The sequence below is a fragment of the Plectrocnemia conspersa genome, unplaced genomic scaffold (assembly GCF_051122295.1).
Source record: "Plectrocnemia conspersa isolate PC_06_02 unplaced genomic scaffold, ASM5112229v1 ptg000011l, whole genome shotgun sequence".
Lineage (NCBI taxonomy): Eukaryota > Metazoa > Arthropoda > Insecta > Trichoptera > Polycentropodidae > Plectrocnemia > Plectrocnemia conspersa.
Genome location: NW_028277175.1, coordinates 22,304,493 through 22,332,348, shown reverse-complemented (window position 1 = coordinate 22,332,348; position 27,856 = coordinate 22,304,493). Strand labels below are relative to the sequence as shown.

Sequence of the window (27,856 nt, the reverse complement as noted above, 5' to 3'; positions counted from 1 at the left end):
GGTATTGATAGATTAATTTGTGTGTCAACTTATGGCAGGCGTCGAGATGTTTGATTCGAGATTCATAGAAAGGTCAGACACCCTACTTGTTTGGTTTATCTGATTGATGGTAAACTGTTGCACTTTTGACCTCGTTTATATCATATAATATTTAAATATGTATAATTTACATTATTTTATTTTTCATTCAAAAGTCAAATTATCTGATTCATTTAAATATTGCGCGTTGAACATTATGTATCTGTTGTAATTGTATATCACCAGTGAATTTATATTTTAATTAGCAAAAATATAACTTGCGCAAAGCAGTAGTGTCATTCTCATCTATGTAACATGTTGCCATTTTAGACATCAAGTACGGTTTTGAAAAGCTCAAATCCCATATTTATACGGGACCAAACTTCATTCCAGACTTTAAATTAAAGGGAAGTTTGTTCAATTTGTGGCTTAAAATTTCATAGTTTTCTAATTTGTGTAGATGTACAAAAATCACACCGAGCTTGTTGAGCACAATGATATTTTTAGCGAAAGCTATGACGAGCTGAAGAAAAATGTATAAAGGATAATTTATTTTTATTTTTTTATTGTTGAATTGTATATTTAGATTTTTTTTTAAATAAATATAAAATACTTAATTTACTGATAAATGAAGCTAGTACAGTAATCTTTATTAATATAAAAAAAATTGTAAATAATTCGGTAGCTTGTTAAAAAATATTTTGGTTAAAAAAATAATCAACAAGTGACTCACCGGTGAGTCGCTGGCGCTTAAAACGTTGAAATTATTATACTGTAGTTAGTTTTAGTAAAAAATAAAAAAAAAAATATTTGAAAAATTTTGATAATGTTAATTTTTTTCATCCGGATATTCACCGCTGCTAAACGCATTGAGATTATATGTTTACTTACTTATCTCAAAAAATATGTTTGTTCTTCCATCTTAATATGTAAAATCATACACCTCTTAAAATATTAAAAATCACAATAATAATATGAAATAGTTTGTGATTAAATTTGAATATTAAATTAAGTATCTTTATGATTGAGTAATAAAAATCTTGATTAAATTTAAAAATATATATTATTCAAACTTACATATTACAAAAATCACAATATATACATAAATTATATTACATTATTATATGTACAGAATAATTAAGCTTTAAACTGGTAATTTTTCGTGCTTCTTGTCAATCAATTATATAATTTTAATTCTATTGATTCATTTTCACTTATACTGTACTATAAATATTAAAATAGATTGCATCCGCATTCTATAATATAATAGTATAAGATCAAGATATGCTTTGATACGAATGAAAGTTAGTGGTAGAGTGTTTCTTAATTAATTGCATTCTACTGTACATAATAATATATATTTTTACAGATAAGATTAATAAAATATATATTGGCATGTTTATTTAAGTTTGGCAATTTTTCTTATTTAATTAAAATTTGTATTATAGTAACAACTAATCAACTTACATTTTGTGACCATTGATTTTATAGTATACATATAGATTGTTTTTTTTATAATTAATATAAACTAAAAGACATTACATTTACATGTTTCACACATTGATAGAGTTTCTTAATTATTTATTTTAAATACATATTAGAATCAAATATAAACATGCAATATATTAAAATATGTTTGGAATTTTTAAACTTTTTATATTATTTATTTCATGTTATACATGTTACGTACACAAATAATTTTGACTAGCAACATATTGTACAATACAAATATCTTATAATATAACAGCCCATCATTATATAAATATATTATGTAAATTTTTTTTCCTAAAATAAGATTTAATTCACTTACTAGCTACGAATCAACAGCGTCTCTTATAAAACTAGATTTTAATTTAATCTATGGAATTAATACAGTCGTATTTTATTATTTCTTAATTGCTTAATGTCAATGAAAAAATCCATTATTACGCAACGCTGTGTGCAAAACAGAGCCAACGCCAAAATCGCCATTTGAATGCAACCGGCGACTGTTTTTGCCTTGCAGAAAAAAATAACCGGTCGACATTGGCAAGGTAACTGGCAAATAGGTTCTGTTTTTATGCCTCAGAGAAAGGAAACGCTTAATGGCTTGAGTTTCGGGCCAGACAGCGACACGCAACCAAGATAATAGAGCACTTGAGCAAAAAATGAGTCTGAAAAAATATAATATATAATACAACAACCTCAAGTGAGGCGGAAAAAATCGAGCATATAAATTTCACGGTTAATCTGATGAATATAATATTGTTTGTGGTTGTTTGTGATATGGGTTGTATAATGTTTGGTTAAAAATATATTCAAAAAAATCAGATCGTAACAAAAATAAATTTAAAAACCAAAAAAGTTGAGCGTCCGGTATTTGCGTACATACATTACTGCGGTACCTCACGACAGTGAGGAACCGTCAATTAATATAGATAAATTTTATATTTAAAAAAATCAACAAGAAATTTACTATAATCTTAAATATTTTTTTATATAAATTATATTATTTTAATGACTGAGAATACAAGTCGCGATAATAAAATATTTTTGGCACAAGATTTTCAAATAAAAATTAACTATGAGAGTTACAATAGACTTCATTATTACTTTTCAGTCTCAGATGGATTTTGTTTTACTATTAATTTAAATTTCAATTGTATTCACAGTCAAAACATGTATAGTAGAGATCTATTATTAAAATTTATCAATGAAAACATGTACTTATAACTATAATATGTTTAAATCGATCTTTTATAACACGGAGTAATAGTATTACAAACAAATAGTTATTATTAAAATTAATTTAATATTTTAATATTACACATTTAGAAGATTTTTTTCATGTGAGTTTTAGAAGATTTATAATTCACATCTTATTAACTATTTTACATAATGCGTCTGTGATTTTTTATTTATGCAAATGTAATAATATGTTTGTTGAATGTTTAACGATTTTTTTATAACAGCTACTCAAAGTCTGTTTGAAACGATTGCAAAAATTTAGAAAATCCCGCGTATTTGTGCAAATATTCACAGCAATTGAACACGGCTTACTTCACTCTTAAAGTGTTCACGTGGGAAATGTTTATGTTTGTGTATGTTTGTATGACAAAATAAAACAATCTTTTTTATCACGATTTCTTAAAATTTTTATTATCACTTTTTTACGATATATATATTCGTCGCCCTGACAGATACATATATCAGTTTTTTTTAAATATTTTATACATAAGTTACGTTATAACGAACGTATTTTTCATGCATGATGGGCAAGTGTTTAAAAACTATAATATACAGTACAATAATAATAATAATAATTATGATATAATAATGATACTCATACAGTTACAATAATAATAATAATAATATTTAATATAATAATAAGAATAGTCATATTGATTTTGAATGACAAGGTGGCCCATATATATTTATTTTATATCAAATGCACGCAATGCATTCAAGAGACAGCTTAACAATTATCTCACAAAAAAATATAACAGTTTTTTTTAATATTCATTTAATATATATGTATATATTAGATGTATTTTTTCATCAATTTTTCATTATCATTATTATATAATCAATCTTAAAACATATTTTTTTATTTTATTTATTTTTTATTACTTAGTTGTTTAACAATTAGTTCAGAGGCCGGGGAATGACTCATTTTTTTTTCATCGGAAAAAGGCCAACTTTCCAGAGTAATCAACTAAGCTAACCACGATCACTTGAAAACTTTCATATGAGAACATATTCCACATAGACGACTAGTATCATTAAAAAAATAAATAATTTAAAAGTAAAAAAAATAAGATTGTCTGGTTAATACTCTCACATCGCGTACACGTATATATAAATATCATATCAAATTTATATAAATGTATACGCATCAAAAAACTCTTGAAATGACTTCCTTCGTATAAAAATACAAATATAATTCGTTTATGGCTCGTTTAAGAACATCTCACATATATATGTACATAATAAAAAATAATATATATGTATATTTATCGACATTTAAAATGCAACTATATAAGATAGAAAAATAACGGCAAAACTTAGCAGAGATACTATCGATTATTATTTTCAAGGTCTTTCGAGATGCATCTTATGATCTTACTAAGCTTAAAAAAAATTAGGCCTCCGTAGTCTCGTCGAAAATTAACGGGAAGGAAGTCGGAGCGCGCGCCCTTCTTGTATACATAATTATTATACAAATTCATATAATTTTAACAAAAGCTATATGTTCGTACTGCGCATACATATACAACGTACATAAAATTAAATTGTAGAAAAATACATTTATAAAAATATAAATTGGCAACACTGAAAAAAAAATCAAACTAGCGACGGTAACCATTGAAATTGATTAAAAACGCAAAAGTTTCACAACAAGGCACACTAACTTAAAAAACCAACGTGAGTGTACGTACAGTTTAAAAAAATATATACGACGATACACTTTTTTTTCGTTCAACCACATAACGCTTGTATATTATACAATAATATTATTAAAAAAATATGCAACGTTATGCGAATCGCATCCCTATAGTCCCTAGCCTCTGCGTATTAATGTATATTTATTTATATATATTTTTCTTTTGCCTGTGTCTATTTGTATTTAAATAAGTACTCTTTTTTTAGATACTCGATCGCTATAGTGCTCTTGATTCGGTTATGTATTACTTTAAAGCTTTCGTTGAAATATAGTCAAAATAAAATTATGAGTTACCTGATCTGACATGGGTGTTAAAAAAGGTCATCCAAAACAATTTTAGTATAACTCTGAGAGCTTTTAGTAATATTGATGAGCGTCGTTAGTATAACGATCGAGTGTCCTATTTTTTATCTACACACTATAAGTACATACGACACTTTACAATTAAAAATCTTCACACATGCATTTCCTTGCTCGCTCGCTTCGTCGTCGCCTTAGGAGAAAATTGCGACGAGACGATCAACAGTAACAGTAGAATGATAGTCCTAAAAGCTAAAAGATGTCGGCGTCGGTCTCGACTATTCTCTCTCGCGTTATGTACTACGTAACGAATAAAAAATCACAATCGGAGAAGGGGGACGCGGCCGCCGTATGGCACAGACGCGTCGCGTTCGGCGACCGAGTTCGGTTCGGACGATGGCTGTCGGTCCGATCACGTGGAGCAGGCGGTCCAGGGCGACGGGCAAGAGCACGGGTAGCAGGCCGGCATGATGGGTGCGTAGTAGTAGCCGTTGGCGTAGAGCAGGGCGGGCTGCGGGGCCGCCGCAAGCAGCCGCTGCTGCTCTCGGCACAGTTCCCGGCAGGCCAACCCCTCGATCAGCGATAGCGTCTGCCGCCGCTCATGCCCCATCAGGCACACGGTCGAATCGCTCACGACGCTCTGCAGCAGCGTCAGGAACTGGTACTTGAGCGCCTCCTCGTCCGGTCCAGCGAAATGATTCCACAGGTACCCTTCCAGCTTCGAGCGCTGCGTGTCAATATCCGGGAAGTCGATGAAGAACCTCGAGCACATATAGCGCTCTAGCGTCTTGATATAATCCGGCCGCGCCGCACGGTACCCCTTCACCAGCAAATTGCAATACTTGAGCAACCCTCCGCCGCGGATCTCCTCCGGATGCCGCGTGCAAATCAGCTTCTTGTGCAAGTGGTACAGCGCCTCTCGGAAGTCACCGTAGACAGACTCTCCCACAACGGTCGGATAGAATTTCTCGCCGATGGGCAACTCGGCGCAATCGCAGAATACGAACAAGGAATCGAGCACGATCTGGAAAGAGTCGACGGAGAACTCGAACTGGCGACGCATTGCGTCGACGAACTTGAGCTCGACGCTCCTATGGCCACGCGAGCTGCCCAATGAGATGAGCGACCAGCGATCGCCGTCGTTGTTGACCTTCACCATCTTAGAGACGTAGGCCTCTTTGATGCCGCACGTAGAGACGCGCTTACGAGCTACCCCCTCCGGGAGCAAATCACACAGGGAGGACAGCACGGCGCTCTTGACGCGGTCGTAGTGACGACCGCTGGAAAACTCGATCCCGAAGATCAGATCTAAATCATTGTAGGGCTGGCTCTCCGTCGCCAGCACGTGAGACGCGGCGCCTCCGTTGAGACGAATGTCTCGAACCCGCAACCCAGCTCCTCCTTCGGCCAACGGCGCTTCCAGCTTAGCGCGCACACCGGTGACCAAGTCGCGCAGCCTCACGTCCAGTGTCGGGAAGTTGCCACGGCCGTGGATGCTGACCACCTCGTCCATGACGTCGCCCAGCCGGCGAACCTGCTCGTAGCTTAGCACAGCCAGCCGTCTGGAGCCTTCGCCGACAACTTCGCCGTCGACGTCGACGCCAGCGCCGGGGACCTCCATCGCGTTCCCTGGCTCCGAGTCGGTCTGAAACAGAAGCGCGAGCGTCAGCGCTGGATGTTCGCCAGATGCCAAAATAGAGCAAAGTCAGCTGATCGAGTTGCGCAACGAGATCGAGTGAGAAAAGCGCGGACCTGCGTGAAAAGCGCGCGATGCGGCGCCCGAACGGGTCGGCAGTCCGCGAGCGACTGACGAAGAGCGTCGCCACTCGAAGACGGCGGGCGGCGCGCGGGGAGGGGCGGCGTTGCCGGGCGCCCAGTGAAAGGCCGTGACGTCACGGTCAGGGGGAGGGAGCGCGTCGATACGCTTTGGCGGGAAAACTACCCCCCGGAAAAGCGACCGGCGTAGGCGTGGACGCCGTCCGCCCGTGAATGGGCCCACCCCCGACGCCGCGCATGGGGAAACCTTCGCGTCTCCTATTGCGCGTCGAAATCGAAATTAATCCGCGTACGTGCCGACCAAAACAATAACACGTGCACAAATATCACATGTGTGCGAATATATTTATTAAGCCGACAAGCGATTTGCCCCGCATGCAAGCTAATTGCGAAACGCGGCCCGATTATGCACGCCTAAATTCCGACCGATAGTCCTAGTTTTTCGACGAACGACAAATTTAATTCTGTAGAACCGTATCAAACGGTTTTATATAACACTTTCAGTAATGCCTCTATAACAAAACGCATAGATTAAATCTTCCTTATATTTTTAATTTTAAACAAATAGATTACACTTAAATTTTGACAATTTTAATTTCCTTATATTGATAAATAAAGTGTAAATTATTCTACAAGTCGTATAAGTCAATAACAATTGTCTAAAAAATCTGAGATTAAATATCCAAATCGATCGCAGTTTTTAAACATTAAATTAATATACTTTTCATCGATCATCACATTTTTTTAACACTATGAATATCGTAATGTATTATTAAAATGAAGCATAGTCGTAGCTAGTTAATTTTATTCATTAAAATAAGCCTGTAGTATTATATATTTTCGTGAATTTATTAAGGAAAATGCAAAATAATGATTTTTAATTTTCCATAAAATATTTTTTTGTTAAAAGAAGTCTCGACTTCACTCTCGAGAAATTTTGATGAATAAAAAAGTTTATGTAATACAGTAAAGTATTGCAGATACATTCTTTCTAAAACAGCCCTTTAAAAAACACATGCCATCTAAAGTAGAATCGAACACCCTTGTTCTTATTTTTGTTGAAAAAATTTCGGTTGTGGAAAAATTTGTATTGATGTTGGTTTAATCAACAACAAGTACTACTTTTCAAGAATAACTAAAAAGTCATTATAATATTGACTGGTGAAAGATTCTGGATTCTACAAATATTTAATTAATAAAATAAATGTCTTGTTTATTTGATTATAGAATTCCTCTTGATTTGCCCGTTGAAATTTTGAGCTTAGCTTATAATTCATATTTAACAATTGTTTTAACAATAAATTTAAGGCCCCTACAGCTGCCAATAATATTTTTGAGAAAATTGTCAATAATAGCTGTGCTACTTTACAAAAACAACATTAAAAAACCTTTTTGGATTATTGAAAAGTAGAAATAGCGCTAAATTGTTTTGCACTCTGTCGATTACTGTCGTTCTTAGATCACCAAAGCAAAAATGAAGCCGCCGGCCGGTTGGAGTAATAGAAAATCGCAAAAAATGTTATCATTAAAATATTTTTGTACTTCCGAGAAAGTATAAATATTTTCGAAAACATCTGGCACGAACACCTTCGGAAAGATTTCTTATCCAAGTGTTTTTTTTATTACTTAAGCAAAAATAAAGCAAGTTCGAGTGGTAAAAATTTATACACAATATTTTGGCATTTCTAGACCCCTATTAAAACCTCCAAAAAAGTATGCAAATTATGCATAAACCTGCCTTTAATTATGAGTAATAAAAAGAGCAAAGGTTATCATTTTAAAAATATACGTACAAATTAAATTTTATATAATAAAAAGTGCTTTATAAAATTTCTGGATTTGACCATTTTATTGAGAAATTCAAATTACAATTATGAAAAAAAATGTTGTTTGAATCTGCTAAGTTTACAGCTGCATTTAGAGTAGATACTACACAGTATCTGAGACACGATAGATACAGAATGATGCTATATTGGCAGCACTGTAAATCAGTCAGCTGTCAATAATCACGCGTGTTCAAAGTGTCAAATGTTAGTTTACAACAACACATTTACGAAATGGAACGCTTAACCACCGCTCAACCATTTAAAAAAATTCTATTGTTCTACAGAAATAATAATTCTGTATGAACTGTGTATCGCAATTTATGGGAAGATTATGGTCAATTTCATCGTTGTACTGAGCGAGTAATTCGTAATGCAGTAAAAAAATGGTAATGAGCGCTATAGACGCATGATAACCGATTATTTTTGCCACAGAATCAAATATATTAATGTGTTTTGCATGAAAAGTTACTATGTCGCATTATTTCACGTTTAGAAAGGGCCACCAAGATGAATTTTTTGCAGGGTTACGCTAAGTGTAATGTCTACGCCGACAAACCCGAAACGTTAAAGCACCTAAAAACCAACTTCCGATAAGTTATAAACGAGATACCGCTCGAAATGTACAAAAAAATTACATCGTAAGGATCGGCTGCTGCAATAAGTCCAGAGGTAGATATTTAATTTATATTATTTTTTATAATTATTAAAATATATTAAATGTTCGATTGCTTAAAAGATATCCTTAAGTTTGTGTGTCGTTTTTTTTTTAAAGTTCGAAAACTGAAAACATTCCATTTCTATTTTCGTTAATATAATATCTCTTTTATAAACTGTATTAATGTTTGACTTCCTGTGTCGAACTTTAGTTAGCTGTGCGCAAATATTTGAAATTATTTGCTTTATAAATTAATATGTTCCTAACCTTTTGGTTGCCGAAATCTGATGGATTGACTTCTACTATTTTGGGAAATAATTCCTGTTCTTACGTCATTATTAAAAACAAATTAAATATATTTTTAATAGAATGTAATACTATTTTTTTCTGAAGATATATTTTTTATTATGTACAAACATCGATATTTAGATGGAAAGCCAAGGCTCGACTACTAAAGGGTTAAAACATTTTTTTACTGATAAATTGTCATTTATTTTCTGCTGTTATAGAATTTGCCTCAAAAGCTGTAAATATATTTTTTCACAATTCATTATTTGTTTACTGCATTTTATTTAAACTGCTTTTTTATAAAAAATATATTTTAATCATAAAGCTTATTTTTAATTATAAAAGTGAATTGTAAACATGGTAATTAAATATGTTTTTTCAGAAACACTCCGTTCTTAGAAAAAAAATATATTATCAAGTTACCTTTTGTCTCAAATTTTTTTTTAGAATAATTTGCATAGAATTTTGTATGAATGGGTGTTAAGTATAAATTATGTACTATTTTTTTAATTGTCGACTTTATAAGACAAACAAAGAAAACTCTAATTAAAGTTTGTTAATATTTTTAATACCTATCTTGCTACTATTTTATGCTATAAAATAAAAAGTTAATTTACGTATACTTTATATTATGACAGAAAAAAAGCGCTTTTTAAAAGATGTAAAATTTTCACAGCATATATGCAAATATGTATTTATATTATTTTTGGCACTAAATAAAGTTGTCCATTTTACACTCAAAACCATCGTAGTGTAAAATTAGGCGTTGACTATTTTTAGATGTCATTATTTTTTTGTTATAATAAATCAAAATTCTATATGATACATGATATTATTACAATACACAAAACCAGATTTTTATCAAAATGATTACTACAACCAATAATATCAATTTATTTCTGGCACGTACAAAACTAATTTAGTTTTACTTTACGCTATTATGTTTATTCAACATTTGCATGGTTAATATTGTATTATATTTGCTATGAAATATTACTGAGGTATAATGAAAACATGTATAATTTAAAATCTTAAATTGATTCTGTCTTGATAATTTACTAAATATAAATGATTCAAAATATTCATATATACTAAATATAAAATCAAAATATACAAGAAATAAGTTTCGAATATATTTAAAAAAATATGAATAAGGTTAAAAAAGTAATGATATATTTATGTGATAAATAAGTTTAAGAAGAGAAAGTTTGCAATTGAGTAAAGTGATTTATAACCGATGACAATGTATATTATAATATATGTACATTACATTTATATCAAAGTATGGTTCGAAAAGTCACTGTATAATTTATATCAAATGTAATCAAGTGTTCTATATATAAGGGTAAAAGTTTGGTTACCTAATCATAAGCTTGCGTTAATATTTTTATGTATTTAAAAAATCACATAATATTTTATAGATATATAAAAATATACTCAACATACGCTACAAAATCTACGTAAAACCTTACGACGACTGTAAAAATTGGCCTTTGTATCTAAAATTGGCGAACATACGATAAATTATGTAAATTACGTTTATATTCTACGCCGAAGGGTATTGAAAAGAAAGTTTTATTCCAAAGATATAGCCCCGTTATGAACCTAATCGTTTTCCCTGACGAGTTTCCATTAGGAGCAAATTTTACAATTTACTTTATAATATTCTATATTTTCAATAATAAAATAAATCTTAATTATTATTATTATTATTATTAATAATAAAGATGTGAATAAATTTGGGTGAAATAAAAAGAAAAAATCTGGATATTTTTCGCTTTTCTAAGAAACGCTTCGCGATTCCCTTGGGGTGTACGAAAATAACTCAATTTTCACGTCTCTATATTAGATACTCTTTACAGTAAAAAAACAATATTCAATTAGAAAAGACTAGAAAAAACAACATCCGATGTTAGATAATAATCTAATCTTTCAAGTGACGCATTTATTGTATCTTGAGTACATCTATAAAAATTCCAATCGTGATCTAATCAATTAATTGTTCGATTCATACATTTTTGTGTATATGTGATAATTGATAAGTGGTATATAAGGAAAATGATCAATTTTCCCAACCAGACTATGAGGGATGGCGTTCGTTAGACAATGTAAATAGAGGGAAAATTTTCGAGAAAGTTCCTCTGCCGAGGGAAGGTTTCGGCGTTAAAGGTCAAAGGTCGAACTCCTATTGCGCAACTCACAAAACTCACCCAACACTTTTGGATACAAACTGCATTCACACGACTGTGCTATTTTTAAAATAATAGATGCTGGTGGAAGAAGCGACCAAATCGAATTCGCAACCGAATCTATTTCGAATTGAGCCAAAGTGTGGGGGCGAGACACAATTCGAATAATTATCTCTTCGAAATTGCCGTCCGTTCTGGCAATGTATACTGGTATCGTTTAAGTACTCGGATACTGACTCTAAATACTGAAGTTGTACTTGAAAAGTCGTTTTAATTAATTGTGAAGACGTTTGGTGAGAGTAATAACTTCTGAGAAATTTAATTAGGGATTACTTTTTATTGTGTGATGAATAAATGTATTTTTTATTATTAAATATTTTTATTTAGATAAATAAAGTACTAAATAATGAAAGTATAGTTTATATCCAAGACCCATGACCCAAACATATACAGCTTAAAATGGCTATTACAATTTCTAAGCCTGACATTAATAATATATTTATTTTGTGCGTAGAGCTAAAATACTGCTTAGCTTATTTTATAAATTTGTAACAGGAAAAAGTGACAATCAATGAATTCCATCTGCTGTTCTTGATGACCTTATTATCAATATGATTTTACTTGTTTTATATATAATGTCAATAAGTATCTAGAACTATTTTTTTAAGTAACAGTTAGCTAATGGTTTCCGAGAAAAATGAATTGATATGACTATGTAAAACTATAAAAACGGATGATATTAATGTTTTATATGTCAAACTCTAAATTAAATGCTCATGATATATAATACCTAATAAACAGAAAATTACCTATTTATAAAATTTCAACGATAATATATAGTGATTTCTGGTTTAGTAAAAATATGCTTTAAAATATCTTAAATATAGCTAATAGAAACCAAATTAATGTATCATGACATTAATTTGGTTTCCTTTTACAATTCCTTTCGTTCTGAATGTTTTATATGTCAATGTTTTTTAACTTTGTAATATTTTATACAATGCAATTTTTGCGTAGTAAAAATATGATCCTACATGTATCATACATTAAAAATTATATTTTTATTATACAATTTATGTACATTCATAATTGCAGTCTCTAAATTACTAAAAAAATGATTTTATCTATAGGAAGCTCTGAAGTAGACAAAGTAAGATAATGCGTATTAATTATAATAATTCTTGCGTTCTATTATAAAATGCATTACAACCATGTAAACACAATCAACGCCTATACATAATTAATGAGACGATAAACTATTTTTACAGCTAAAAATTTAAGTGTGTCACTATTAATGACCTAGCTAGATTTTATTTCATTTTTCATTACGATATTTATGTGATTTTGTTTTGAGCAGGTGCGTATGGTGAGATATACTCCGTTTCGCGCGCTCGCGTGCTAAGTGACGAGAGTGAGTGAGAGATAAGGGCGTGCGTTACATGCGTTCCACAAGCCCACTTCTTCTCACACACTCTCGTCACTTGACACGCAAGCGAGCGAATAGGAATGTATCTCACCGTACGCTTCTGGTTTTAAGCCACGCCCAATAGTAGACCAGAGCAGAGAAGACAGCAAACTTTTTATTAGCATAACGTCAAAATCTCTTTAAAGCCTTTCAATTTAAATTTCAAAGGAGTAAAGGATATCTTAAGCAATTAAACTTAAAAAATTATAAGCCTGTTCCACTTTTTTAATTTTATACAAATATTATATATTTTAAACCTTATATAATATATAGGTATGAATTATTTATCTATGAGATGAATAAACTGTGATAATCGATCGGAATTAAATCATAAATATATAATAATAATAATCACTACTAATGTATGATAAAAATTAGGTCCATATAGGATTTAAACCCAGGTATTTTTAACATTAGGTTTCAATTAATGTTTACCTTTCCTCAAAACAAAAAACATTTAGATCAAATAAATAAATATTATATACACAATAAATGCAGTATTTTAATGTGTGTTATTTAACAGGGAATTATTTTAATTGAATTGTGCATTTAAATAAATAATTTGTTCCACAATATTGATTGTTTGTGTATTAATTCAGATTTTTTTGGAAAGGTATTCATTGTATTCATAGTGTTGATTGTTATAATTTGTATTTAATTGTAACATAATTTGTCCATAAGTAATGCACAATTGTGTTTTTTTATGGAACAATTTTTTTATATATTTCTCATTTAAATTGTCCTCGATTATAATGTGTGTTACGTATCAAGTGCAAGTAAAATACTAAATAATTTATAAGTGAAATTTTTTTTTTAATATTAGTATATTAAAAGTTTACTTTTTCATTTTTTTATTACAAATCTGACTATCCCAACGCGTCACAATAGCCATTATACAATGAAACATTTAAAAATACAATTATGCTGCACACATAAAATAGATAAGCACCATCACAAATAATTTTTTCCAGCTCCTCATATCTATCATCGAAAACATAACGCAACGGGTAAGAATAATGAACGCGATCGCAACCCACTAGGGCACTTTAAAGCTCGCGTGCAAAAATCACCGAATGGGTTGTTGACACCACCCTCATTATAACATTGTAATATTCGCCAATAAATATATATATTTGCTATCTCATTTTAAATTATTACATTGAAATACAAACAACCGTGTAATAATATGACAAATGATACGATATGTTGATAATTATTAAACTATTAATAAACACGTCACTTTTATCATGACAAGGTGTTCTTACTCAATTGTCTGACAAAGCAAAAGCTCGACACGCCGAGAAACCACAGTCACTATGAATCTCAAGAAAATCGTTTCGTCAACAGTAAAAAAATCAGACACGAAACGATAAACGCAAATTGTGCCATAAGGAAAGAGTTTCAGACGCCCAGAGGGTCTTTCGCCCCCGCGGGGGCTTCGAGCGAGCGCTGGGGGCTGAGGCCCACCGGGTAGTTTGCCCCATGGCATTTACGCCCACGCTTACTGCGCAGCGGTTTATAACAATTCCCCACTCCACGCCGCCGAAAACTCAGACGCACGTAAATTCTTGTACCCCATGCTATATATTATAGAAGGTGTAAGCGGCTTATTAATTAAAAAAAAGACAACAAGAACATATTCAACACATTTATAGATAAAATATATCGCATGTAAAATAAATGGAAAGTTCAGGAAGAGTGGAAAATGTAAAAGGTGAATCTTGGTAGAAAATATATAGTTATAAGTATGTCAGACGCACATAGCCAAAACATATAAATTTGTATTACATTTGAACATAATAATATGTTAGTATACAAAGCTACATAATATTAAAATGAATCATGAGATCAGTGCCGCTTGCTATTCCATTGTAAAATATTAAGTTTTTAAACTTAAATGTATGTCAATATTTGCTTTACTTATCTGCAAACATTTTTTGTAAATGAGCAGCGAAAAATCAAGATAGTTCTTAGTCGACATTTAGGCAAGTCTACGTTATATATTACATAATTAATCCATACATGCCGATGCAACCACTCTAAATATATTAATGGGCAGTGATGGTCACTCATGAATAGATAGGACGAATGCTTGAACGAAGATTGAGAGTAATGAAAAATAGTAGCATATGTCTGGTGAAAGGCTATTGTGGATCAGGGTAAGACATGTAGAAGGTTATAGCGTCGATAAAGAAGAAGAATGCGAGCCGCATGGCATTGCGGTCCGTTGCACTAAGCTATGAAAACATAGTATAGTATATACAATCAGAATCGTCGCTTTATCTATAGTACATGTGCGCTTTTCAATGCCATCTCTACGATGTGCTACGACTCGTAGCATTGCGTGGTATAAGTTTCGATTTTATCGACAAACTTGTACGGCTTGTCGTATTATATGTAAATATAATTATGTATTAATTTTTATGTTTTAAATATATAAATTTATTATTAATAGTATAAACGTATACGATCGTATAATTGTAAGTATTGCGCAATATACGGCGAGTTGTACACACGACCTTGACAAGGTCATCACTGTCAAAAGGCGAGATCGTTAAAAACTTGTATATGTTTGGCTCGTAGTATTACAACCTAAATCTAATAATAAAATGCTATTTCAAATGTATGTATATATATATTTTTAATGACATATTAAAAACACAGCTTCTCATTGTCAAATATTTTTTGTAGTAACAAATAATTAATTTATTTGCTAGTATACGTATATGATAAAATTATAATTATCAATAAAAAATACGCATGTTACAGAGAATATGTGATAATAGTCAAGTTAAATTTTCACTGGCATTACATTGATTTTTTTATTAATTCTTAACTAATAAAATGTGTCACTATGCACGATTTATTAATTAAGATACTCATCCGTGAGATTAGAAAAATCTAGAAAAACCTTATATTTATTACAAACACGACAAAAATTTATAAACACTTGGTAACATATATAATTCAAACACAAGTACATATATAATATATTGCCGGTAAAGTTAGTGAAGTTATATTTTCACTAGAATTTCAGTGAAAACATTTCCGAATACATTTTGGTCGGTAGATATATATTGCTACTAGCAAAAGTATAATTTAACTGATAAGCGCTAGTGAAATTATATGCTACTCTAAAGCATCTATGAAATTAAATTTGATAGTTTTTGAATTTTCATAGAGTAAAGTATGAGTTTGATTAAATATTTTATTTATTTTAATTTTTTTTACATAATATATATATATATATATATATATATATATATATATATATATATATATATATATATATAAATATAAGTTCACTGTTAAGTTCACTTACTGATTTTTTTACTCGGGTTTCTACCTTGTCAGATAGAAAAATATGTGTTAAAAGCGCAATAAACCAAAATACTATTACTCTTTAATATACTAAGGAATGTGATAATTAGGCATGTCGAAGGATTATAATCAATAAAATGAACCATGAATGACTTTCGACCGGTGCCTATACACAAAAGAAGGATATTGTTTTGGAACTGTTATGTAAACTATTATTCCGCACGAGATTGGTTCACTCTAAAAGACTACGCCTAGCATTATCCGAGAAGGCAGCCGCTTCCCTCTTCACTTCAAACCTAATCCAGCAACTCTGAGATCAAGAGTTCAACCTGATCTTTGGAGTCGACGTAATAATTATTAAATTAAATAACTTTCCCTTCTATGTAAAAAAAATACATATACAAAAAATGAAAGCGTTTCTTAGATATTATTAAAATATAATTGTCCTTATAATTTTCACCGCACCTGCTCCATTTTTAAGCAATAAAAACCATAATATATCGATGAAACACAATCGTACGACTTTTAAAATTTACGATTATATAAATGTGCGTCTACACGAATTTTGAGCTTATAAATTGCAAATTTGGACCTCGATAATTCACCGCATCTCTTTCGCTTATCTGACTTGAATTTTATGGCGCACGTCTGAAGTTTTGGCATTCGTTTTTTGACATTACAAATTTTCGCAATTCGGAAGAAGAGCCGAGACGAGAGGATAACCTTTCTGTGGCGCACGAGAACACGATTTAATTTTCGTCGGACGTCGTCTGGTTGAATTATGAAGGCGATTGAAAAAATCAAGATGTTCCTCAGACACGATTTTTGCGCTCAGGTTATTTAAGATAGAAATAGAGATATTTAAAAAATAAATAACATTGTTTCAGTTTTTTATTTTGGCGTCGCGTACGCGATAGCGCGCATGCACTTCAAATCAATGAGTACAAACAAAGTCAAGGACAAAGTACATTTGCCAACAAAAATATTCTCAGACGTACCTTATTAAGGTTATTAAACCGGATTTGGGCCAATCTATTATAACAAAGAAACGACGTTGTTTTTTTTTTGAACAAATAAAAGAAAAACAAAGAAGCTGTGTTTCTGTCATGTCGGACCAAATCCGGGTAAAGTGGATGGATATATATATAACTAGGTTTCATAACAATCTTATAACTATAATAAAAAATGTATTTTTAACACACAGTTCAATAAAAAAAAACTATAACTATGTATGCGAGTAATACAAATCCAGTGTGTGAAATCAGATATAATAATTAACAATAATTTTTTTTGACAAAAACTGGTAATATTTTGATCAAATTTGATATAGGAACTACTAGTTAACTTATGTTTTAATAACTATAAATAAATTATAAAAAATAGTGTGGTTTTTTAATTCATTAAAATAAAATAATAAATATTCTAGATTTTTCTGGATATTTTCTATCCATCGTGTTTAGAATAAAATTGTACTGCTGTTAAAATGCGATTTATTGCACGCGTGCCGCATGCAAATATTTAACATGGTTTATGTTATATAACCACATATTGGGATTACCCATAAACCGATTTTTATTGCTGTTAATCCAAATAAAAAATCAGTTTTTTTAATTATTTTTATACACTAAACTACATAGTGGTTGATCATAATTTCTTAAATTAAATTCTTCTCCATTTATTTAGTACTTTTAGACCTTAAATTGTTTTATATAATTAAATATTAGAACGATATGATTAAGATGGTTTTATTAAATATTAATTTAAATCTTAAAAAAATTAAGAATCGCTGATTGTATATCAATTAATCATCAATGCAAATATTCGCAATCTATACTTTTATATGCATCACTCAATGAATATAAATTGATGTATGTAATAAATTATTAAAAAACATTAATCTATGATCTAATGGGTTTGGATAAATGATATTTAATCATATGCATTTAATTACAGTTAAATATTGTAACATTTTTTTATAAGCTATTAGCTAAGTCATATGATATATTTTTTTATTCTTAATTTATTGATAATATAACGCATTGGCAGCAATACCGCACATTCACTTATATCAATTTAAAGCATACAATCTGATTGCAAATAACGTAATTGTTTTTCTATCAATCATATCAAAAGTGACATCTCAAGTACTCTTAATATCCGGATCATCTTTGAACGTCACAACTTTATTCAACTTGAGTGCCTATACAATTACTAAGATCATACGATTTTATTGTTTTTATCGTAAATAAACACATTGATTTATTGTGATAAAATTGATAAAAACCAAATGTTTTTTTGAAATGAGCTTTTTTATATTGCTCTTTTTGACAGGTATAATGCGTTACAACTGGATAAACAGAATCAGCAACTACCAATCAAAGTCTGTAAATCAATGACATATATTTAATTAAATATAAAGTAGTATTACAGCCGACAGTCAATAGATGCGATCACCTAGCTCTATTTTATATTATTATTAATGTCAATATTCTTCTGTGAGACTAAAAAAATCTAGGAATATCTTGTCTAAATTATAAATATACAATAATTACTACGATCTTCCAGGCAGGGATTTAAACTCAGGTCTTTAAATATATTAGCACTGACTTGAACAACTGGTCTATCATGATAGTTACCTTTAATTTAATTATTTACATATGTTTTTATGTTATATAAATTTAGAAACATCACAATCGCATATTAATATGTTTAATGTACATATGTAATGTTGTGACAAACATAAGTGTTTTATCAGTACGGAAAATACATAAGTCAGGAGATGATAATAAAACCCAGATCCTTATCTTGCGATAAAATTATACTATAAACATTAAAGAGAGTGTTTTTTGATTCGATTTATCTTGAAATGGGATATTTAATACGACATTTTTAAACAAGACTGATGGATTCTTGAGTTTCAATCGTGAATTAAGGTCGAGAGTTATTGGCGATTCGCCTAAGGTAGTCCATGGACTTAAATGACGCTTCGTGTGTTCAGGCACGCGCCGGTAAGTTGCATCAGGCAATTAAGTCCAAGAAATATTTTGAGTCGCAAGGTCGCAGAATGTTGATTGCAACACAAAAAGAGCCTCTAAAATTTCAGCTGTTTTAATATGTCGGACGATTGACGTCACTTTGTGTATAGCACAAAACTGCAAAAAATACAGTTATTGCTCAAATATGGTATCTGACATGAAATATTATTGATCAATGCCATCGCTATTATTGATAGGCATAATAAACCACCTTGCAAAATTTCAGATTGAATTTATCGTAAATAAATTTATGGAAGCAACTGGTTTATGATTAATTTAAGATTAATATAACTCTTATTAAAACACATCTTAACTATATTCTAATTTTAATTTTTCTTTTATTTGACATCAAACCTAACATTTTTTTTCTATTATAAGTATACTAATGGTTTATACATATAGCTTTTTTTTAAGACTAGAAGTCTAATATGGATTCATATAATAATAATAATCAGGGCTTGCTTTTTACTAATATATTACTAAATTGTTTTCTAATAAGAAAACATAAATTTAAACATACATATTATATATTCCAGCGAAATTACGAAAGGATAATATAAAATAAAAGTTAAGGCGCTTAAGTGAGTAATATTAGGAGGCAAATAATAATATTCTTAGAAGGGTCATAGAATGTATTTTTCAGTCAAACGAGACATGATCATAAAAACTGACAAGACAGAGACTTGAAAATTCAAAGATTTTTTTATAAGATTAAATGGAATAAAATAATGTATCCTTAAGATTATATTTTTTTTTTATTTTTTTTTTTTTATTTTTTTTTTTTTTATTTTTTAGATTAAATTAAGACCATCGTGGCCTAACAGGTTACCCCAATGCGCCACGATGGTCGAAAACAATATAATAATATATTATATATAAAAACTTATGTTACGGCAAATGTGTAATATCAGAGAAATTATATTTTCACTGGTATAAATATAATTTTTCTAACCCAGCTAGTTAAAATGAATAACAATTTCACTGCTCAATATTAATAAGACTGTATTTAATAACACAATTTTATTTATTTTTCATATATCTGTATTGTCAGTATATATTTACTAGTAAAAATATAACTTGCGTATGATGTGCGTTTTTTTGTCATTTTTTTTGATGAACGGCAAATGTTTGAGGATGCCAGAACAAAATGTGTCATAAAACTCACAATGTGAAACAATATTTTCAGACTGTTAAATAGGGATTTTCTGTCCCTTTTGGATACACCACTCTCACTACTCACTTAATTTCTAAATGGGTTTTGTGAAATAGAAGAAGAGCTGGAGATATATATTTCATATGAAGAGATCAAATATTATATTTAAATTTAAAAAACGTTAAAAATAACAGGGTATTCGGTTCTTTTAAAACTTAATAGTACCGGGTAGTTGTTGATTGTCTTTATCAAGATGTACCGCATTGGGCTAACGCCTGTCATATTGCAACGGAAGTTTCACAATAAATAAATAAAAATACGTGTTCTAGATTAAATATACACTATTTGTAGACAAATATACTAAATATAAATGTACTTTTGTTGAATGTTAAGAGTAACATCATTGCGTAATTTAAAACTAATAACGTTTTAAGAGCATGATTTTTTTCCAGATTTGTACTTTGCGTCAAAATAAACAATAAAAACAAAATAACGTTTGGTATTATCATTATTATGTTACAGTAAAAGTATTTCTTAGATATGTATTTAAGTTTATTGAAAAGCTACACGTGCTCAGAAGAATCTAATAGATACAAATATCTACATTGCAATAAGCTAATACAATACAAAGTTTGTCTTGGGATTGTGCGTCAATAGTTACAGCTTTATTTTTTATAACAATGATTAATTCATTACGAAATAAAATGTATGCAGAAATGCATAAATTTATTATTTATAAATATATATAGTTGCCTCTTAGGAACGTAATAGACGTTACTAAATTAGTAACATTTTATTAGGTATTGGCTGGTCAGCTGGTTGAATTGTAATTTTATTACATACAATACAAAGTTCAACGGAATGCTCTTTCTTATTTCCTAAGCAGAAGCCATTGCGCTTCTATTACATGAAGTATGGCATTTTGGATCGGAAAAGTTTTATGAGTTTCTCATACAGGCGATGAATAGCCAAGTGGAATCCAGTCTCGTCTTGGTGTGATTCTAGTAGACACACAGTCTGCGGATCACTCACCAGGTGAGCAAACTCATTAATCATTCACCTGGGGGCCACCGATTGACTTCTCGAAGCAATCTCGACACGTATCTATCTACGTAAACTCAGAATGAGCTACAAGGCGATTCAAGTCACGGAAAAGGATGTCGAAAGGATATTATTGTATTTATTTTTAAATCATTCCGCGCGAGCAAAGAAAATCCTTATCGATTCTTTCATCTCGTTGGGAGTAAGTGTATCGTTACTAGGCTGATTCGTGAACGTTAAACTAAATTGGTATCTTTCACTATCGAAACAACTGTGATTCATTTATGGAACGTGTCTGCGTTTCGTCTGCGCTAGATAGCGAATCATGCGTGTATTTTTGATGAACTATTTTCGGACGTGTGAAAATCGACAGTTAAAATTTATGTGCGTGTCAGATATATGTTTTTTAAAGTTACTGATAGACCGCAGATAACATCAAGACTGTTTGTGTAATAGATTTACCGTAATTATCGTGTCCAAAAATATATAATAATTACATTATTTTTAAATTTGGATCTAATTAACTAATTAACTAAATTTCCTGCAATATACTAAAATGCTCGAGAGTTTTCTCTAGACACATATAGAGTAAAACCCGCTTTTATGTCACTGTAAACTGCGAATGCACTACAAAGCCAGTAACAAAACAATAAAGTAGAATACGAACGTCTTCGTCGTTGCACTCTTATTTTCCACTGTTCCAGGAAATCGTTCACTGACTCATAGCCGCAGAATAGGCGACATTATCGCTTGAATAAAAAAATGTACACACCAATGAATCATTATTATAAGACCGAGAGTTGCATGTCAACTCAATGGTGATCCATTACAGCGATTGACGTGTGAAAACCGCAAAACGGTAGCTAATCGGTTAGTTTGCCTGCCTGCAAAGTTTCTCAAAGTTGTGAGTTGCGATTCGGTAGCGTTGTTTTTAAGTTGGCACATAGAAATCTCTTTGACAATCGCTGGTGATTGACATAAATTATTTAGATACATTAAAATACGTGTTTGGAATGCTTAGTGTGTACTTAATGGCGTTGCGAATGAGATAATGTGACGTTGGGAAACCATACAATACATCATTCAGTCAGTCGGAAAAAATACTAGTACCTTGTTTTGTATGTAATGATTGCCGTTTAGAACGCTTTGTATTAAGTTATTTAAACACAATGATCAATTATAAGGGAATAGGATGCTTTACAGCCACTATTTCAACATCATGGCAACCCAAAGATCGCCAAGTGATATTTATCATTTACAGGCAGCCCTCGACTTTCGAACGTTCGACTTTCGCACAATTCGCTATTTCGCATATTTAAAAAAAAAAAATTTTAATTTTTTTTTTTTTTTTTTAAAACGTTTTGATAACGGTGAATCTTTTGCTTCAATCGGACGTTCGTATGATACAAATAGGTCTACGATATGTTAAATTTTGCAAAATAAAAATATAATTAAAGAATACGTTCAAAATTGTGGAAAATAAAGATATATTTCCACAATCTTTAATGATATGTTTCCAAAAAACACAGCAAAAAAAAAACATGGATGAAATTGAAAATCATGACCAATATCAAAAAAATGTCCCTCTGAGTATTTCAATTATTCAAGCAAAAGCTCTTAGTTTGCACAAAGATTGGAAGGATAGATTAAAAAATATTTTAACACGGTTTTTCAAGCAAGTAACGGTTGGTTTTACAATTTTAAAATGAGGTATTTTTTTCATAATATTAAATTTACTGGAGAATCGGCTGATGCGGATAAAGATGCTGCAAAAGAATTTATTTCCTAATTATCCAAAATTATTGAAGATGTAGAATATTCCTCTAACCAAATATTTAATGTAGATGAGACAGGTTTATTTTGGAAAACTCTTTAACAATGAAAAATATTAATGAAGTCTTCACGCACCTTGACAAATTTTTAAATATTATAGAAGATTGTGATCCCAATGGAGAATGCATATCTCAAGTGCGTGGGGCGATCAATAAAAACATAGCATGTTATAAAATACTATATGAAGAAAAAAAAAAGAATAATGGAAAACAGTTAACTCTTGATAACTTTTCAAAGGAAACACCCGCAAACCCCACTTAAACGTGTCTCTTAAACGCCTCTTAAACATCTTATATATACTTGAAAAACAAATATTTTAAAATACACACAATTTCAATTTTTTTTACTTCCCTCGACTTTCTTACATTCAACATTCGCACACATTTTCAGGAACCAATTATGTGCGAAAGTCGAGGGCCGCCTATAAATACATATGTATGTAATATTTTAATATATAATAATAACAAATCAAATTATATTTTTTACAATATTAGGAATATTTTAATTTTTTCTTAATCAAATAGATGGCAAAAATACTGGTAATAAATTATGAATTATTTGATAATTTATTTTTTGTGCTATGTTACTTTATCTGTAGTTTAATAATAAATTAATATGTAAAATCCTGCTTAAATTTAATAACTAATTTTTTACATGAAAGATTAAATTGCTTATTAGTTTTTTATAAAATCGTGTCTAATTAAGTCATAGAATAAAATCTGTCAATTACAATTTTTTTAATTTTAATTTGATTATAACACAAAATGATTAATTAAACAATAATAGTATATATTGTATATTTAATAATAAAAACAATATAGTTTAATCTTATTTAGAAGAACTATATGTGCTTTAATTTATAATAATCGCTCGCTATCTGTTTCATAAAATCAGATAATATGTAGATAGCTATTCTAAAAAAACCAAATATAAACACAGTTAACTATAAGCTTATTTTTTCAATAAAATATCTTAAATGATTGCATTTTTATTTATTTAATAAACTAACACAACCGTTATGTTAAATTGCAATAAAAGATTTATAATAAATAAATAAAGATAAAAATGTAATAACTAAAATAAAATTTAGTTATTAGATTTACAAATAAATACTTTTATTGCAGTGTGATTATATAAAAATATGTATTACAGCTTTTTAATCTAATATTAATATATTATTTTGATAAAATAAATTCTATTTATGTACGTTTACAATATTTTTTATTGTAATACATTAGAATAAGAATTATTACATACAATAAAAATACAAAAGACTTTATTTTTGCGTATAATAAATAAAATTTAAAGATTATTTTATAATATTAAATGAAAATAAAAATATCTAATATTGCATTTTATTTTAGAATTTCAACAACCTAACTTTTTGTTTTACAACAAAATAATTTAGAAGCATTTATAGCTCACAAGATTGTATATGTTACAATGAATGTATTACTATAATATATTTGCGCTAACACAGTCAGTTTGAGAGCTATGCATTTAATCATAATTCATAATTGAGAGCTTATAGTTATCATTACTACGACTTAAAATAAGTGAGAATCGAATAAAGCACATCTAAACCTAATTTTGCCCAATAGGAGAGCGCAAAAAAACAATTATCCCTTCTCAGAAGTCAAAAATCCACGTCAAAAGCAATAAAATCGTGTCGGCGCCGTCGCAGTGGGAACGCTCGTTACCGAGCGTTCCCACTGCGACGGCTCCGACACGATTTTATTGCTTTTGACGTGAATTTTTGCCTTCTGAGAAGTGATAATTGTTTTTTTGCGCTCTCCTATTGAGCAAAATTAGGTTTGAATATAGTTTGTTCAGCTGTTTCATATTAGAAGTTCATAGTAATATCGCTAAGGATAGCTATCATATTTTTAAAACATAGTATAATATCGAAATGCAGACTATAGAGCAATATGAGAGATCTGTCTCGACTTATTCTTCCGCTTATTTTCCCCTGAGAGATGAATATTTTGGACTAATTAGTTTTAAAACTTTCATTAGGTTAGGTTAAGTGTAAATTAACTAATGTAACGTTACTGAAAAATACGCATGCATAGCGTATATTTGCTGCTTTAACCCAAACTTAACCTAAGCAAATTTCCCAAGCCCATCTTGACCAACACTATTTTAGTTCTTGATCTTTCATAAGGTCAAGTTTAGTTTGATTAATTCATTTAGGTCACATTTGTGCTTAAACACACAAATGAACGTTTCGCAACTGTCAAATTAAGCTTATAACAGAATATAATCGGTTGAATTATATTTTCGCTAGTAGATAACATATGAATTGAGCTTTCATTCCTTGTATATTATATCTTTTTTATATAACAATAATAATAATAATCTACAATCCCGTTCTTTTTTTCATAGACAAATGTGTCTATATCTGAATTGTATAAATCGCCTTTCAGAAATTGTCCAAGACTCATCTCGAGCGAAGATTTTAATGAATACCAGGTAAATCTTCGATTTGATAGCCGCTTATGTAACCCTACGCCGAGCAATCACAGAGAATGTATAGACAGTGAAAGTTCCAGGCAATCACTTCTGTTGCCGCTGCACTCTTCGTAGCAGTAAAAAATAATACTACAACACAACTCAGAGACGTGTAGCGAATAATGTAATCGATCGCTTAATTTACAGCATTGAGTAACAGTGACTCTTCCTGTGTAATGTACGCAAAGATATTGCCTCTCGATAAAATACTACGTGCGATTGATAATTAAATTTGTAATGACTCAGAGATTGAAATGAAGTAGCTAGTCTCTTTGTATAATCCAAATTGGCTATCGATACTGATCATTATAAATTCCTCGTCTCTGCAGTGCCCCTTAATCTTAACAATGTGAAACAGGTGCGACTGTCACATGTGAACTAACTCTTAAACTAACTCGACACTGTGCTAATGCACTCAACAACACCCTTCGCTGCGAGTTATCGATCCGTTTGATATCAATTTGTAGTCTAAAGCGGCAGAGCGTTGAAACCGCAACTCGATTTTAGTGGGCAATTAGCGTCATTCGATCTCTTCGGATAAATCTCACGCTTGCGTTGCGGCTGACCTTATTCAAAATGGTCTTTGTCACGCGATAATGTGTAATTGTCGGTTGTAACCGAGAGATCGATATCTCAGAGTTTGTAATCGCGGTGCGATTTCATATTTTACGTGTACGTTTGCGTTTCTATCAATCTCGCTCGTGGGAACGTGCCAAAACGTAGACGTTTATTAATTGCTTATATACAACAAGCATGTCAAACTCATTGTGAAAAAATTAGCTTAGGACCTATGAATAAAAACGATGTTTTCACTCAATAATTTAACAGACAACTTAATTTTACATTTTCCGGCTATTCTTCAATTCAGATAAAACGATATCAAAAGACTATAATGCAATATACGATATCAAAAGAGTAAAATTCTATACGGTCTTTGAAGCGATTCCGAAAAAGGTGTACCAAATCTATTGAAATATTTCAATGGCTCTATAAAAACTAAATTTAAAACTAATATTACAAAGTAGTAATTTTCTGATCAATTTCCACGGTCCATTAGCACGTAAGCCATAATCCAACATACATGTATATAAAAAAGAACATGGGAATACCATCCATCTTTTTTGCACAGTATGCGATGATAGAGTTACATTAACCGCACTCTCCTTTCACCAGACTGTTACATAATTTCGCTCTTACCGCACAAAACAAAGCTCTGAAAGATCACGCCGAGAAGGCACACAACATTTCAATAAGTTCATTATATATTTAGAGAATGTTTAACGTTAAATATCAAATGGAACAATCGCCATTTTTGATATTTAAAACAACATTACACATTTTATTTTTAAAATGAAGCGAAAATAGCCGTAAAGCTTTTGCAATTAATCTTAATGCTTTTTCTTAAATTGCCAGCTATATTTTTTAATTAAAAATGATATAATTTGCTTGAAAATTTAACTTATTGTTTTTGTGAGCTATAACCACTTATTATATATATTAAATAGAATCTCGGTAGTAGCAAATCAAATGCTACTTGCACAACATTGCAAAATTAATATTTAATCCAATTAAAAGAGAAGTTGTACACATGCGATTAACGAATTATTCGAGTATTCAAGACAGAAGCCAACTATATGCAAAGCATTTTTATTATATATAATATTATATTATGTTATAGAAATTGTTAGTTGTGACGTTTAGTCATAGTAATGATTTTTTTATTAAATTGAACTACGTAACGATTCTATAATATTTAATACAAATCTAGAGATCGCCTTCATTTCAATAATTAAGATAAAAACATCAATAAAGCAAATAATAATATACATACATTTCTAAAACGTCTAATGAAGTTAAAATTTGTGTGGAATTATTTTAATTCCACATCTAGCACAAAAATGTGTAACAGTTTATATTGACTTGAATTTTATATGCATCTTTGGCAATTAATTATGATTTTAAAATACCTAAAAAATAACAATGTACTCATGAAACGTTTGAAAGATAAGATAAAAAATATAA

The 27,856-nt window shown here is 30.5% G+C and overlaps 1 protein-coding gene across 3 annotated transcripts in view; it reads right to left on the bottom strand.

Moving 5' to 3' along the window:
* Nucleotides 1–4,596: 4,596 nt before the first annotated feature.
* LOC148229968 (terminal nucleotidyltransferase 5C) overlaps nt 4,597–27,856 on the bottom strand; it is a 105,527-nt gene continuing 82,267 nt past the window's right edge. For 2 of the 3 annotated variants that reach the window (XM_088197089.1, XM_088197090.1), the window contains exon 3: nt 4,597–6,386. In XM_088197089.1, coding sequence (XP_088053215.1) covers nt 5,154–6,386 — 1,233 coding nt within the window. In that variant the 3' untranslated portion in view covers nt 4,597–5,153. Of the gene's footprint in view, nt 6,387–6,493; nt 6,550–27,856 lie in introns of those variants that run through there. The other variant, XM_088197091.1, reaches the window with a different exon arrangement.